The 15,686-nt window shown below is 41.8% G+C and overlaps 1 protein-coding gene across 2 annotated transcripts in view; it reads right to left on the bottom strand.

The window, feature by feature from the left end:
- mon2 (MON2 homolog, regulator of endosome-to-Golgi trafficking) overlaps positions 1–15,686 on the bottom strand; it is a 39,715-nt gene that overhangs the window by 8,787 nt on the left and 15,242 nt on the right. For both annotated transcript variants that reach the window (XM_023400259.2, XM_023400261.2), the window contains exons 8-26: positions 15,479–15,673; positions 14,977–15,101; positions 14,162–14,301; positions 13,579–13,732; positions 11,687–11,877; positions 11,170–11,251; positions 10,585–10,766; positions 9,654–9,766; positions 7,864–7,968; positions 7,478–7,558; positions 7,287–7,360; positions 6,837–6,927; positions 6,403–6,504; positions 4,441–4,551; positions 3,407–3,582; positions 3,121–3,283; positions 2,266–2,559; positions 1,758–1,956; positions 548–1,191 (exon numbers count right to left, since the gene is read on the bottom strand). In XM_023400259.2, the coding sequence (XP_023256027.1) occupies positions 548–1,191; positions 1,758–1,956; positions 2,266–2,559; positions 3,121–3,283; positions 3,407–3,582; positions 4,441–4,551; positions 6,403–6,504; positions 6,837–6,927; positions 7,287–7,360; positions 7,478–7,558; positions 7,864–7,968; positions 9,654–9,766; positions 10,585–10,766; positions 11,170–11,251; positions 11,687–11,877; positions 13,579–13,732; positions 14,162–14,301; positions 14,977–15,101; positions 15,479–15,673 (3,222 nt within the window). The remainder of the gene's footprint in view (positions 1–547; positions 1,192–1,757; positions 1,957–2,265; positions 2,560–3,120; positions 3,284–3,406; positions 3,583–4,440; positions 4,552–6,402; positions 6,505–6,836; positions 6,928–7,286; positions 7,361–7,477; positions 7,559–7,863; positions 7,969–9,653; positions 9,767–10,584; positions 10,767–11,169; positions 11,252–11,686; positions 11,878–13,578; positions 13,733–14,161; positions 14,302–14,976; positions 15,102–15,478; positions 15,674–15,686) is intronic.

Here is a 15,686-nt window from a genome sequence, read left to right as displayed (position 1 = left end):
GCATCTCTATAACTTTACAATGCTTCATTTATGGTATGTTGTGACACATTTTACCTTTATCAAAAAAAATTGCAGCTCCTGTGATTTTAATATTGCACTTGGCCATATTTCGATAATGTTTTGATCAATTGTTCAGCCCTAGTGTATTTTTATTCTAGTTATAGCTAAAAATGAATGTGTGTGCCAAATTAGAAAAAATTCCCGTTCCTGAGATATCGTATTTATGAGGCGGACAACCAGCGCAGAAGCATAAAAACTGGCTCCTTGGTTCCACATTCTCAAATTTAAGGATTTCCTGCTTTTCTCTGTTTTATAATATTTGAAAAACAACTTTGGATTCTTTAATTAAAGAAACCTGAGAAATTGTGGTATGATGGATGGAGGGTGTGTGCCTCTCTTTGATACTTTCACAGAATAATATAGACCATAGACCTGCTTTATAATCAAAAAATACATGAAAATCTCACTTCATACAATATGGGATCTCTAAAAGACTTTTTGGTACCATTTTTCTTTTGTTTACTGATAAGACAGGTGCTCTGCCCACCTTCTGCAAAACATCTAGAGCGGTGAGCACAGCTTCCTGTAAGCTGGTGAGCACTGCCTCAGTGTAGGAGGGGAGAATGAAAGGTGAGGCATCACTGCTGATAGGCACAGACACAGCCCCATGGAGGATGACCCCCAGCTTCTTCAGGTCCTCCATACTGAAGTTGGCCTTGATGTGCTGGTAGAGTGCTGGGAAAATCTGTATCAACGCTGTGAGGAAGGGCTGGCTGGGGATAAAGGAGAGCTTCTCTGTCGGGCCATTGGGCGGCCTCGTGCTGTCCGTTCCTGTGCGATACCACGTGTTCCACGCTGACCACCACAATGCAGAGTCCTCTAAGGCTGACTCCTCCCCTGGGGGAGGGGCCTGCAGCTCTGCGCCATTATAACGCGTCAGCCGCTCAACTAGCGAATCTGAGCGCACCAGGGGTCTGCCAGGGCCAGACGCTGAGAGTGGGTCGATGAGCACCGGGGGGACGCCCATAGCAGCTAGTGCGTCACTTGCTTTGTCCGAGTCTTTCACAGGTGTGACGATCTGTAGGATTTCTTGAAAGCTCTTGAGGGCGGCCAGGGAGACCTCGTTGTTTTTGCTCAGAGCGGCTGACTGAATGTGGTTCAGCAGCACCTCCCAGGCCTCGAAGAAATCACCTGCAGATGAACAGCAAAATGATGGAAGACAATTAGCACTTACACAGGTGTGTCTGGTTTCCTCTTATCACATTGTGTTAATATGAATATGACCCTGTTACACTGATATTATATTGCCAGCTAGTTATTTATTCTACCTAGGTTTTATGTAGGAAGGAAAGGTGTCCTCTATTCCACTAAGTGATTTTATGCGTAGTAGGCTGGAAATGTGTTAGAAATGAGTCACCTGTTGGAAACTGGCACTGGCTAAAATATTATTCTACGAGATGAGAGTAATTAACGAGGAGCTCACGTTCTATCATTCGTATCTCCCTGGAATATTAATCCTGTCCGCATGGGGTTTAACATGATTTAATATGTGGTAATATACCAGCACAAACAGCCAGAACGTTTCTGGACTTCTGCTACACTTGGCACAGATTTATGAATACATTTCAGTATGTAATTTTTATTGTTTACAATTCCTTAGTGCCTGTGGTAACCTGTAGCAAAGTGTCATACTCTAAGTTTATGTACAACAGCATCAGAGACTGGCTAAGTATCAGCGTAGATTATGAGTGGCTCACCTAACTGCTGGAGTAGATACCGCCTTGTGTTGAAAATGCGTGCCACCCCAGCTAGCGTCAGCACCCAAGTCTCCGCCCACTGTTTCTCCGCCGTGTCACGTGAGTGGTGGATGAGGATGTTCCCGCCACCAGACTCGATCTTCTCCTTGTCCGCTGTGGTGGACGACGTCCTCACGCAGTCCAGCAGGTGGAACAGCACCTAGTGGTGACACAGAAATAGTTCAACCAACAGCAAAGTGAATATCGGTGCATTTTGGAAATGGCCGCTCTTCAAAGAAAGCACATCTAGAGCTGTTTCTACAATAATTACGGTTGCAATCAGAAAGTATAGATAACGCTAAAAGAAAATTTTTAAATTTTGATATATTACAGAAAATTGGAGGCAATATTAAATATCTTGGAGCATTTCCCTGAATGAATGCCTGTATTGTAGTTTTTCTGTACAAACAAGATGGACGACAGCTTCCTCCACTGAAATTATATCAAATGACAAATTCTTGCATGCTACCTTCCAGACCACAATATGCCATGTTGGCTGCTGCAGCAGGGTCCCGTGGGCAGCGATGGTGGAGAACAATGTCTGCCCAGCACTTTTACGCACAGCGGGCCGTGGGTCGACACACAGTTCGCCCAGCTTGGCGTACAGGCACAGCCACAGGCAGTCAAAGGGAGGGGCGGGGTGGAATGGCCTGTTCAGGGTCTCTCCTCTCTCCTGGGCCTGCTTCTGCAGAGCTTCCTCCTCCCTCCCCAACTCCTGTGTGATGGCTTCGCCCCTTTGGAAGAAGTAGTCTGAAATGTTCCACTGTGGGTGAAAAAGGGAAGTTGGGGGCCCGGGAGTGGAAGGGATAAATTGGAGAGGATGGTTGGCAAAATGCTTCTGGTGGTTTACCTATCCTATTACCATAAAGTAATCTCACAGGAACTGCCACACTCCCAGAGAAATAATCCTGCAAACCACAGATCAATACCAGGTTTTGCATGTCCTGAATACTGTACAACATATCTAGAAAACGTCAGAGCAGCAGTTGAGTGCTGTTAAATTAGATACAATCATGCAAAACAAAGGATCATGTGATATTATAATTGTTTAATCACATTCAAACTCCTTCGGAAAAGAAAACTGTCTGACCTCACATGACAACTTTCTCTGTCAGTACAGACATGTTTCATCTTTATAGTTACACACACATTCATGCATAATCTACTAGTGGCCACTGAAATGCCCAGCAGACTGCTGATGTCAAAAGTTTTCTAAGCATCTTTACAGTACGTTCTATGTGAGAGCAGAAAACGAACTGCTATCAATAAACCTGCCTGTGTGTCTAAGCATAACCCTCAAAGATAAAAACATCTGTTATCTAACCAGTAGGCCGATGGAGGTGAGGCTTATGTTGAGCTCCTGGTTCTGCAGGCCGAAGCTGCCGGCTACATCCACTACGATCTGGAGGCACGTGCAAGGCATGGTGGGCAGGAAGTCTGTCACCACCAACTGCAGGCACTGGAAGGCTGTTCGGATCAATGACTCGCTGATGGAAAATAAGACACATGGCCCATTTGTTCGTTTGGTTTGTTGAATTACTTTCAGTGTAACAACAGTATAAGAAATAAAATATATGCATTTATCTTCACCTCCTCCTTTGTGCTCTTACCCTTGATCATTGCGAATGGCTCCTATGACACCCAAGACGAGGGGCCACCCGGGCCCCAGGCTGTCACCCTGGCTCTGCAGGATCTGCAGGACACTCTCCAACTGTTTCTGGCGGATGTCTGCATGCAGCACGTTAGACAGCTCCTTCAGGGGGTTCAGCAACAGAAGCTGCAGCCGCTTGGGGATAAAAAAAAAAGGAGAGAGCAACTGATCTGTTAACTGACAGACAATTATCTGCAAAAATTTAATTTGTACTTTATAAATTATGCGATTACAATACATTACAACCCAGCACAGATATTCAAAATGTAGGACAGTTCAATGTGGTGAAAGCATCTAAAACTCATCTTTATTAAGCTCATTTATTATATCCGGTTTGGGTGAGATATATAGTGTGTGGGCAGGTGTAAAATCAGTTAACTTCCATCTGCTGTTAGAGTTGTTAAATACAAGTGAGACACAGATGACGATACAGATTTAAGGGAAAACCTGCAAAACATAATAAATATAGATGCTTAAGAGGGTCACTGTTAAAAAATATTTATCTATGCATGAATTAATGACTGCAAAATTAATTTTGGCTGCGCAGTAGCAGACAGACATTCAATTTGTGCCACTTACCCAGTTAGTATAACTGCCAATTTTTTTTTTTTTTTCCTTCTTTTTTTTATCTCCACTCTCCATTCCATAACACTTTGTGTATTTTCTACAGGACAGTCATCATTTTTATGGCTCTGTGCTGTTCTATTAATCTCCACACAGTTGCTCTGCCCTCTTTTAGATAAGCTCTGCACCAGTCCTTTTATCTGTCTCACTCAGGTGAAGGTCACAGACTCTGTGTTTGTGAGCAACAAGAGAAACTAACTGTGCCATCTCAGTTTTGCACGTTAAAGAAATCTGTCATGACTTGCACTGCGATTTCTCAAATGTCAGCATTAGAAAACAAACAATACTGAGGAGTGAATACCAGAGAATACGCCTTCGTAAAGCAGACTTTTTGTAATTTTGATAACATCCACCTGTTGTGTTACCGACCTGATTTTGGGCCAGCGGAGGGTCGTGTTTGTAAGCCAGGCCAGCTTTGATGAGCGCCGTCAACGCCTCAGCCCCCCACTCTCTCATCCTGGAGTTTGGGTGCTGGCAGACCTGCAGGACATATCACATATACACACAAATGCATACACACGCAAGAAACAACAGAGCTGATGCAGAGGCTGTTCAGAGCAGTGTTTCCCCACAGTGGTCACAGTGGGTGGGTGTGAAACAAGTGGATGAAATAAACCACAGACTGAGTGGTAGAGACTGGGATCCCCCCTGTGATACCAGGATATGCTGTGACAGAGTGTAATCATGAGAGCTAGTATAGATACACATGGAGAGGCCTGGCTCAGCAGAGAAAAGTACCGCCGCTAGTGTGGTACAAAACCTTCTTCAGGCTTCTGCTTGAAGAATCCCAATAAAAATTCAATATTTTTACCTTCATAATTAATCATCTCCGGTCTATAGGGAAGTTTGTCAAACTCATGTTTTTATTGTATAGCAGTCAGACCAAACTGTACATACTGTAGCTGTGCTCCTCCAGAACCAAACTGGTCCATGTGTGTCTACTGAATTATTTGAAGCCCTGCATAATGATTAACGTCTCATATTTTAATCTAGATCTTTGTCATAACCTACATCCGTAATAAAGGTGATGATTTCCTATAAATATAAAAAGAAAATCACTGAAATTGAATTTGAACAAGCCTGCAAAGAAAGATAAGCAGCATCAAGTAAAAACACTTTGCAGGTGCAGCTTTAGATTCTGACTGTGCGACAAATCAGAGCTTCACATTGCAAATTGCTCACAAGAAGAACACAAAAATCAAAGACTGGTAGCGGAGCAAACGCACTGTGGACACATTCTGACACAGCAACCTCTCAGCTCCCAACATGTCGCTGCCAGACTGAGACAACAGATTGGAGTAAAGAAAGAGATGAGAAAGCCAGTGATTAAGGAGGAGAGAATCTGAACTTACCTTCTGCAAAACAGACAGGATTGCAAAAAGAGAGAGAGAGAGAGAGAGAGAGAGAGCGAGAGAGAGAGGGGAGACAGACAAAGAAAATGTGAAGAAAACCTCCAAACACACACCTTAACACACATATATAAAAAGAGAATCCTCTTACATGAGGACATAATTGCCAACAAATACAGAGTGTAGTAAAAAAGTAAAAACTACAGCTTTTCTAATACACAACTGAATCGTTCATACGTTCATCAATAGGATTTTAAACTAAAAAATGTGATACTAATTAAAAAACTTTCAGCTTTTCTACAGCTTGTTCAACTATTTGTCTCCTGCATGACTAAACTGCTAGACTCAAGCCTGAGTCTCCGTGTTGCTGCTTGCAGCTATGATTTCAAATTTTACTGTGGCTGGGCTCATGTGCTCCAGATTCCATGGAAAAAGTGGCATTATTATTAGAGCCTTGTTGGTGAGTAAAATAACCAAAAGGTCTCGCAGAGGAAGAAGAGCAATTATTTTTGAAATTTTTTTTTTAACTTTTTTCATTCATTATTTTGAGAGTTTGGTTCCAAATTTTCAATGAAGGTCTCTAGTGAGATCATTGAAAATTTGAAACCAAACCAACCGGCACTGGAAAAGTAACAATTACTGATTACTGAATTACAGAATTCAATTCTACTAAATTTGTCTCTGGTGCCTATTTGAGGTCAAAATCCTGGTTCAGGCATTTATAAAGTTATTCTTTATTTAACTTTGTACCTTAGTGAGTCTAACCTAAGAGTAACCAGTAAAATAAATTGCTCTTATAAAGTGTTAGTATGTGTAGTAGTAGTGTACAACCTTGGTTGACATTTATGAAATGTGAGTATGAATAAACTGAAGTGTGGTGATACCAAAAGTGTTTTAGAACAGAGCTTTTTATCTGCACCTCATGGGCTACAGCTCTGAGTAGATGTTGTCAAACATTTGTCATTTTGACTTGATATGTTACCTCAAGTAAGTGGCCTGTCAGAGGCCTCCACAGAATCTCTATGCGGTCCATGTTGACTAGGCCAGTCTCCAGGAGCTTGGCCACAGCAAACAGAGACGGTTCCTGAAAACAAGACAAGAAAATAGAAACTGTGGGTAAACACTACTGGAATCCTTTCCTTCTAACCTTTCTGGTTGAATACATAAGTAGGGGCTCTGTATGTGTCCAAGTGCACAAATATGCTGCTTACAGTCCCGTACTAGGACTTTTGTCAAAGGAACTGGCACATTCACCCTTTCATTTGTTTAAGTATGTTGTTAATGTTCACTGTTAAACTACTACATAAATACAGTTACTCTTTAAGTTTATAAAGAGTAAAAAGAAGTATTACTTCTGATAAATTCGCCAAATCCAAATCCAGTTTCAACTTGTAGTAAAATACAGAGATTCTTTACCTTGTTGTTTCCATAAGCCATTTCCATGGCTTCCAGGGAGAGGGAGCAGAGAGCGTTGATCAGGTGATGGAGGGAGACATCATCCAGGTACCTAGATCACACAAAATACTTACTGCATATTGAAGAATTCACATTGTTTACTGTAAACACATTGAGCACAGTGGTTATTCTCCAGTGCAATGAATATTTATGAGGATGAACAACTCTTTTCCAAACCAGAGTACAAAGATTCAAGTTGTGATTTTATCATTCATTATGTTTAAAAGGGTAAAACGTTTACTGAGTTTGGAGACACAAAAAATCATTTTTGTTGACCAGATGTGACATTTACCAGCCCCTAGATTTCTTAAAAAAAACATCTGCATATCCGCTATTTAAGAGCATATGGATACATAATTTTATTCATATTCTGTGTGTGTTGGTTTTCACAGATGCAACACTGGTCCTTACTGGGAGCTCTCGAACAGTCTGGACAGAATGTTGGAGATGACGGGCAGGTCTGTCATCACTGCTGTGGTCAGCACCTGTTTACGGTAAAGACACAAATACAGTGTATACAAAATACAAGACAGTTAGCTCGTCGCCAACAATGAGGTGAGAAACACACAGTACAATGCACGCTCAGCACGCTATATACTCACTGTGCTGGGTCCCTCCACAGCTCTGCCCGGCTTCAGGGCACCACCCACGCCCGGCTTCAGTCCCAGGATCCAGACTAAATGCTGGGAGAGAAAAGTGAGAGGATGAGGTTGAAAAGAGGAGAGAGTACATAAACATCATCTGACAAGGTCAAGAAACAAACACCGAAGACTGTTAGACAATGCAAATTATTCACCCTAAATGAGAAGATAATTTAGATCAGCTCAAGGCCATTTCTTTCCTGACTGACAGTTGAAATAGAAATATCACTTTGCTTTATGAAAAGAGGATGTGTACATGAATAGGTGTGTGAAACAGAGAGAATAGGGAGTGTCAATGTCTAAGTCGATTAAGATGTGCGCGTTCATGTGTGTGGTGATAGTAGTACCTGCAGGGTAGCCAGCACCAGCTGCCAGGAGGTGCCCAGCACGGCCCCATGGCAGTGAGCCAGGTTCAACAGTGTTCGCATACACTGGATGTTCTTTGCAGTCAGCTGACAGAGGGACACACAGTTAAACTACAGTACATTTTAACGCACGTCATCAGGAACTTAGCAGAGACACTTCTCCAGAGAAAACTACAATGAGTGAAATAGAAGAAAATGGTCAAACTTTCCGTCTTACTAAAATTATAGGCTGAAGTTCAACAGTCACGGCCATGTGACCATAGTGACAGAAAGGAGCGGGGTGAATACATGCACATAGTGTGAGAGCTAAATTATTATTAGAATGGGGAGAATTGTAATTACAACATAATGATTCCCAGTCAGGATCAAGGTCACCTCCCACGGATTTTAAAACGTTATTGCCCTCAGGGGAAATTTATATGCACAGGCTTGCCTGCTTATGTTCATAACAGTTGTCCCTTACCTGAATGGTGACTTGAGCGACAAAGTGCATCTGTTTTTATGTGGGCGTATTATAAAGGGCGTGTTTTGCATACTATGCATATTAATATCGCACACAAATTGCTTTGCATTTTATTTTATCTGAGAGTATGTGTGTGTGTGTATGTGGGTAGCTAACTGCTCAGAAACTTTAAAAAACAGCATGCAGGATTGCTGTTTTATCAACTGCACCATTGAGTGATTCTTCAGGTTATATCATAGACACTGTAAGCAAAGCAAGCAAACCTTTATTTATACTGCACATTTCATTCCAGGTGGAAGCACAATGTGCTGCACAAAGCATGAGTTATCACAGAAGGTGCAACCACAAAAACTATGTGGATAGTGTAAAGATAAAACATTAGAGACAAATTAAAACACACATATAAATGATACATATGAATTAAAACCCATTAAGAAAGAAAATCGGTAATAAATCAGTAATAATAAGATATGTAAGTTCAAACTATTAGTAAGTAGGAATAAAATATGATTAAATAAAATACTAATTATACTAATAAAATAGTAAGACATATAAAACCAAAAAAAGGAATAAAATTAAAATAAAATGGTAAATTAAGACGAGCAAACCAGACTACTGGAAAGCGTAGCTAAGAAAGTCATGTTTTCAGTTTACATTTAAATGGTGATAGCGTAGGAGCACCTATAATATGATTAGGTAGCATGCTCCAGTGACTTGGTGCATTAAAGCTGAAGCCAGTTTCACCAGTTCTTGTGGACACCCGGGGAATAACCAGACAGCATGTTCCAGCTGACCTGAGTGGTCTAGCTGGCTTATAGCTCTCAAGCAAGTCAGAGAGATACTGAGGTGAAAGACCATGTATGGCCTTAAAAACAAGCATTCAAATTTTTGAATCAATTCTAAAAGTTACAGGAAGCCCATGTAACGACCTCAGCACGGATGTTATATAGTCGTAGCTCTCAAATTCCAAATTGAAACAATCGAAACAATTTGGTGCATGTTAAATCATTTGGTCTTGACTCAGTCTGGACTTGGTCTTGGGTCTGATCTGACAGTGTTCAGTCTTAATGTTCATGGCTGCAGCCCTCTCATCTCTCCTCCCTTAGAGTAATCAGGGTGTTAATCCTCCCCAGCAGCTACAGTTTTCCTTTCTTTTGCAGCTGCTGCCTTCTTTCTGGAAAATGATTGTTTGTGTAATTTGTCTTGATTATGTGATGTCTGTGAGCTTTGTTTTTGGAGAACTGCTACATAAATTAAATTATTAAATGTCAAGTGTAACCGCGGCCCCTTCATAATTGTGTGTCCTTACCACCACGGTGCCCTGGGGCTGGGTGGTGAGTGGCTGCCCCACAGCCACCACCTGCTGATGAGATTCACTGGAGGGGCTGATAATCTGCACGCTCTGGCCCTGGATCGAGTAGGCTGTGGAGAAGTTACACACGGACACACACATGTGCGAACACACACACACACAGACACACACAAACAGACACACACACACACACACACACAGGAGTCAAGTCTTTCGATGAGAGTCAGTAATACAAGCTTACGACATGCAAGAAAAGCTTTGTTAATTAACTCCAAGGCAAACATCCATCGCGAGTTGAGACCCAATTTGCTGGCTTTATCTCTACAAGCTAATATGCAAATGGTGAACGTCTAAGTGGTTGGTTTGAGAGCAGCTGTGTGTGTGTGTGTGTGTGTGTGTGTGTGTGTGTGTGTATGTACACGTCTACATTCCCCAGACATATTCTCCTTGGTGTTCCTAATTAGAGGCCACAGTGAAAAGTTATGGATTAACGCAATAAGAGCAGGGCAGTAGGGACGGGCAGAATGCCAGCAGTTTACATGTTAAGCTCAGTTTAACAGAATGCACATCTAACCATATGGGAGATGAGAAGTGCTCATTAATTTAACATAAATACACATGACCAGAGGCCATCCTCAGGGTTGGAAAGGAGGACTTTAAGCTGTGTGTATTACGGTTATGTTTTGGATTTCATAATGCAAACATTAAAGCAGGAGTAAAGACATGCATACCAAAATCAGCCCCAAAGGGTTTTTAGTAATACCGTGGTATTTCATGTCTATTGGTGAGAGTACCTGTATACAGGCAATTAAATGTTTTAGCCGATGCCGTGTGCAAAGAAACAGAGCTAATGGCACACCTGAGGTTCTGCTTGTGCTACGTTTTCTATGCAGTATTTAAAGTGGCGGTTGCAGCTGGAGAGCCGTACCTTTGCTGGAGAGGTTCGCGGCGTTGCTGCTAAGGACGGTCAGAGCATAGTGTGGCGGCAGAGAGGCCTTGCAGATGGCGGTGATGAAGGCGTCCCGGGGCGTCACCAGGCCGAGGCGACCACACAGCGAGGCCATGGTCAGCTCCGCCTTCAGGATGTTCTCAGTCGCCGTCTCATCGGTGCTGAAGAGACAAAATGGAAAGATGAGGAAAAGATTCATATTATGTCGGTAGTATTCTTTTATATGTATTAGCTGAATTTTTTTGTCATCATGTGTGAGCAACTACATCTAGTTAAGTGGTAATGTCCTAGCAAATGTCATCAAGGCTGATCTTGACTTTTATTCATCATTAGAGAAAGATAAGATTATTATTTAACATAGAAGATGAAAAACAAGAGAATGTGCAGTGTATTCAGACTCCATTTAAATTGTGTGTTTTCTACTGTTAAGTGCAATATAAAATATATTGTGGTGAGTGATTCATTGTGGGGCAGTTCTTCCCTGATTGAATTACTAATGTAAATAAGTCACATAACCACTGACTACAGAGCAGCAATTAGTTAATACGCAACAAACAGGTTTACCTTGCGTCCAGCAGCAGCGACAGAGCAGCCAGTAGACCACACCAACAGGCACTGACCATCTCCTCCCACACCAGGTGAGCTCCTGAGCAAGAGACACAAACTATTATTGAGTTCATCCGGGAATTATTTCACTTACGTTTAGATGGCATCACTTGGGAAAAGTGACAAGCCTCCATTTTTGACATGTCATTTGAAACAGCTATGTCTTGCATGCACTATATTGGCCACCAGGGGTCATGACAGTGCTACCACCCAGAATCCTAATGGGTTTGGTAATAAAACATAATGTGCAGTTTCTCTTTAAGATGTTATATTTGAAAATATCATCTCTTAATAATTCACACATTTAATTTCATCAGCACACCTCCTGTGTCGTATTGGAATCCCATGTAACTTGCATGCATTTCATTTTATCAGCATTTTATTTTATTTGTATCCTTCCCCTCTGAACATTTCACTGCATCATGTGAGCTTGCTAGTCTTACCACCTTACACTGTTCCTCTTGCCCATTCTTACCAGGTTGTGGCTGCCACTCCTGCTCGGGGTGAGCCTCTCTGAATTCAGCAGCGGCCTCCTCCTCCATAGCCAGTTCTCTTTCTATCATGGAGGTGATGCCTCTGACCAGGTCCAGCAAGGCGCTGAAGGCCACAGACATGGCATAGCCCTCGGGGATGGACGGGGGCTCCACCTTGTCCAGCATCTCTAGACTAGTGGATGAAAAAGAGGGACAGAGCAAATCAGATGGCGGTGAAGAGAAGTTGGTATTATGTGCTAGAATTAAATTAAGTGTATATATTTAATTACTCAAAATGAGAAAATGTTACAAGAGAAACAACATTTATGTCAATCCATTAATAACCTGTCAGTTTTCAGTTATTTTTGGGGACTGCATTCCTCTACAATAATTACTCCAGTACACCAGTTGTCCCAGGTATCCAGACCTCTTTCATAAGACTGATTTGCACCAAAAGTATTTAAATAATTTGTGTCGATTGTGTTGAGGTGCAAAACACGTCTTTTACCGTGCTGCATCATCTCACTCTTCATGCCGGAGGAAATGCCTGTATCCAAATCTGCCTTTTATCACCATAAAAATATTTCTTAAGTGCGACCATTTCTCTCTCTGGGTGACACAGAAAAACTGATGCATGCTTTTATATCCAGCAGACTGTATTACTGTAATGCTCTCCTATCTGGTTCTACCGAAAAAATGGTATAAATCAGCAACAGCTGATTCAGGACTCTGCTTGACCAGGGCCAGAAGGAGAGAACACATTACACCTGTTTTAAAGTCTTTACGGTGGTCTTAGTTTCTGTATTGAGTTTAAAAATTCTTTTACTTGTTTTTAAAGTACTTTGTAGTCTTGCACCGGCATATACAGTATGTATCACATGTTTACATTCTATGAACAAGTACAGCTCCTTAGGTCCTCTAGCACGAGTCTGTTAGTTGTTGAGAAGTGCGAGACCTTTATGTTGCGAGCCGAGGACCTGAGAGCAGCCGGAAGTGTTGACATCTTTAAACGTAAACTCAAAACGTACCTTTTCAGTCTGGCTTTTAATGTAGTATGGTTTTCAGTCAATTTATTTTATTCACTTATTTTATTGTATCTATGTATCTTATAATTAATATTCTGATATGTTTTTTTGTCTGTTTCTTAATTTTTCAAAATCTATTTTGCCGTATCTCATTGTCAGTTTTATTACTTGATTTGTCCTCTTTCTCATCAGTCATCTGTGAAGCACTTTGAGCTGCACTAACCTGTATGGAAGATGCTATACAATTGATTGATTGAAATTCTAACAAGACCACGTCTTTCACCTGGATTCTGTTGGTTTCTCTCTCTTACGAAATAAAAAGCAGCTGTTGTTCATTCTGAACTCAGAAGCATCAAGTGTGTACAGCTAACTCTCCTTCATACTACGTCTGCTCTATGCAGGCTCCAAAACCACCAGCAGTAACCTTAATTACAGAAAACAGATTCCATTACTGTCAGAGAAGACAATTTAGACAACACCTCTCCTTGTTACAAGACGGCCTCGGGCTAATAATGTAATTCTCCGTTTTAAACCTTGCTCTCCTGTGAAATACATGAGGACTAATTACAATAGTATTTTCATTCCTCGAGCAGGGTTAAGCCCTTGATCTCTGTCTTATTATGATCTGTGGTTTGAAGAAACATAGCTTCACAGTATCACTGCTCACAGGCTACAGCTGACTCAATAATGATGCTGCAAGCTTATGGTTACACCCATGAGCGGCACAGAGGTGGTAATCCCTACAACTTAACATGTTCACTTGTTATTTCTGTGTGTTTATGTGTTTTAAAGGCATGAAGTCATTGATTACACATGAAATGAAAGACAGGAAGGTGAACTTTTAAAGCCAGTGTGGTAACAGGACTTACTAAGTGGCCTTTGCGCTGCCCTGGACACTGACGGTCATGAGGGGTATCCAGGTACCTCGGTATTCAAATGCAGCCTGGGTGGTCAGGTTGCCACTGACTCCTCCTGTCCCCGGGCCGCCCTGTGCTGTGCCCTGGGCCCCTGACCCTGAGCCACCTGAACATAAAGTCAGAGAGGAGTAGGGAGGGAGAAAAGTGAATGAAACAAGTCAAATAGATGGAGTGGAATCAAGCACAGGATAAAAAAAAAAATACACTCATTCTCATGACTACTTGAACCTGTACATCAAATGAGTTAATTTTGAGTAGATTTCCTTTTCAAACAGAATATGTGTTAGATATCATATTTTTAAATACATCTCCATTAATTTCTTATCAACATCTGAATTTCAGGTGCATCTGAACATATTTCCTTGAGAGCTGCAGAACATTTATAGCTGAATATTCTGCATCTTTTCACAGCTTCAGGAATTCTGAAGGCTGAATAAAAGAGAAGACTTAACAATGTATTAGAAACACACTGATTACTGTGCCACAGTATTGTAGAGGTCAAAACAAGGACCTGAATACTAATCAGTGAACTGACCAGCAGGTGCACTGACGGCAGCAATGTTGCCCGCATTAGGGACGATGAAGAGGGACTGGATGAAGGACCCCAGGGCGTTGACGATGTCTCTGAATACCTTAGTGGAGTGCTGCTTCATGTCGTATGACTGGCAGAAAGAACTGGAAAAAGGAAAACAACACAGATGAAACAGTGAAGAACTACACTGTGAAACCTGTAATGTCAGACTTGGCTCAGTGTGCATCAGGTTCACTTTGCAGCTTTTAGGCCTCAGCAGTACATATTAGCTGGTAGCGTGCTAATATGCTAACTATTATTTATTTGTGAACATGCAAATATTGTCCTCATCTCATGGAACCGTGAATGTCTTATCTATAAAGTGTTGAGACATTTCACTCTGCGACAAAGAGATCAACAGATGTGTCAACGCTACTCCTAGAACAGTGCTGGTGGCACCAAACTATTTCATAGCCTGTTGACAGCACAGACAGTAGACGTATTAAAAGCTGAGATTGCTATAATAAAGATAGCTTATGTTATTTAAATGATATTGCAGAGAGTGTGGGTTTCTTTTCTTGCTCAGCTTGACCTCTGTTGTTGTATCTTGAGGTAGATAAATCAGCTGTTGCAGAAACATTTAGCTGTCATGAGCAGATACATTACACTGTTTGGCTGCGAAGTGAATAGCCATTGAAGAAGAGGCACGAAATCCAGACTTTGTTCACTCAATGCAGCTGCAGAATATGAGTTCATGTTTAACTAAGACAGTTTTGGGACACATCAACTAAAATGTGTTTTAGTTACTGAGTTTTTTAGTAGACCTTAACATTCCTTACCGTAATAAATGTGGCTGCACACATAACCTGTGCACTGATTCTACGGCCACTGCTCTCAGCCACTGTGGCTTCTCCCCATCCAGAAACTTCACTAGCAGAGACAAGAAGATCTCGCACTCTGTCACCTGCAAGACAATCAAACACGTATCAGAATGGGACAGAATTATTGCCCACTAAAGTAAAGAGTGACTGTCCTGGCTTTGACGAAGCTATACTGTGGCTCAACACGCTTCTTGATGAAAAGACAAATTTCCATCTCAAGGATTGATAGAATATCACTAAATAAAAACAGATGCAATGGTAAATTACTCAGATGCAGCTAAGCTCATGAAAGCACCTGGAGCAGAACTAAGACAATAGTGCGACTACGCTAATCCAATGCTAATCAGACCAAATCAATTAGGTGCATCAGTTCTGAGCTGTAGAAAATCCCTCGCTCATAAAACATCCATCAGACAACAGCTCTGGCCAGTCGACCATCGCTGCCAGATCAGTTCCTCACCAGTAAGCTGTAGAAGTGCTTGATGAGGACTGACACCACACGCAGCAGCCTCATGCAGATGGGAAAGTAAGGTTTCTCCACAGGGGCAGGTGAGGCGGAGCTGCTGCTGCCCTGCCGGAACTTGATGTTGGGGGAGAAGAGCTTGATGACGAGTGGACACACCCGTTCCTTCAGCAGGAAACTGAACTCCTGGTGCTGTGGGGAATAG

Source organism: Seriola lalandi, unplaced genomic scaffold (assembly GCF_002814215.2).
Source record: "Seriola lalandi dorsalis isolate HSWRI2012SDOR001 ecotype SW California unplaced genomic scaffold, Sedor1 jcf7180002052274, whole genome shotgun sequence".
Taxonomy (NCBI): Eukaryota; Metazoa; Chordata; class Actinopteri; order Carangiformes; family Carangidae; genus Seriola; species Seriola lalandi.
The sequence above is the reverse complement of the archived record's forward strand: the minus strand, read 5'-3'. Positions and strand labels throughout refer to the sequence as shown.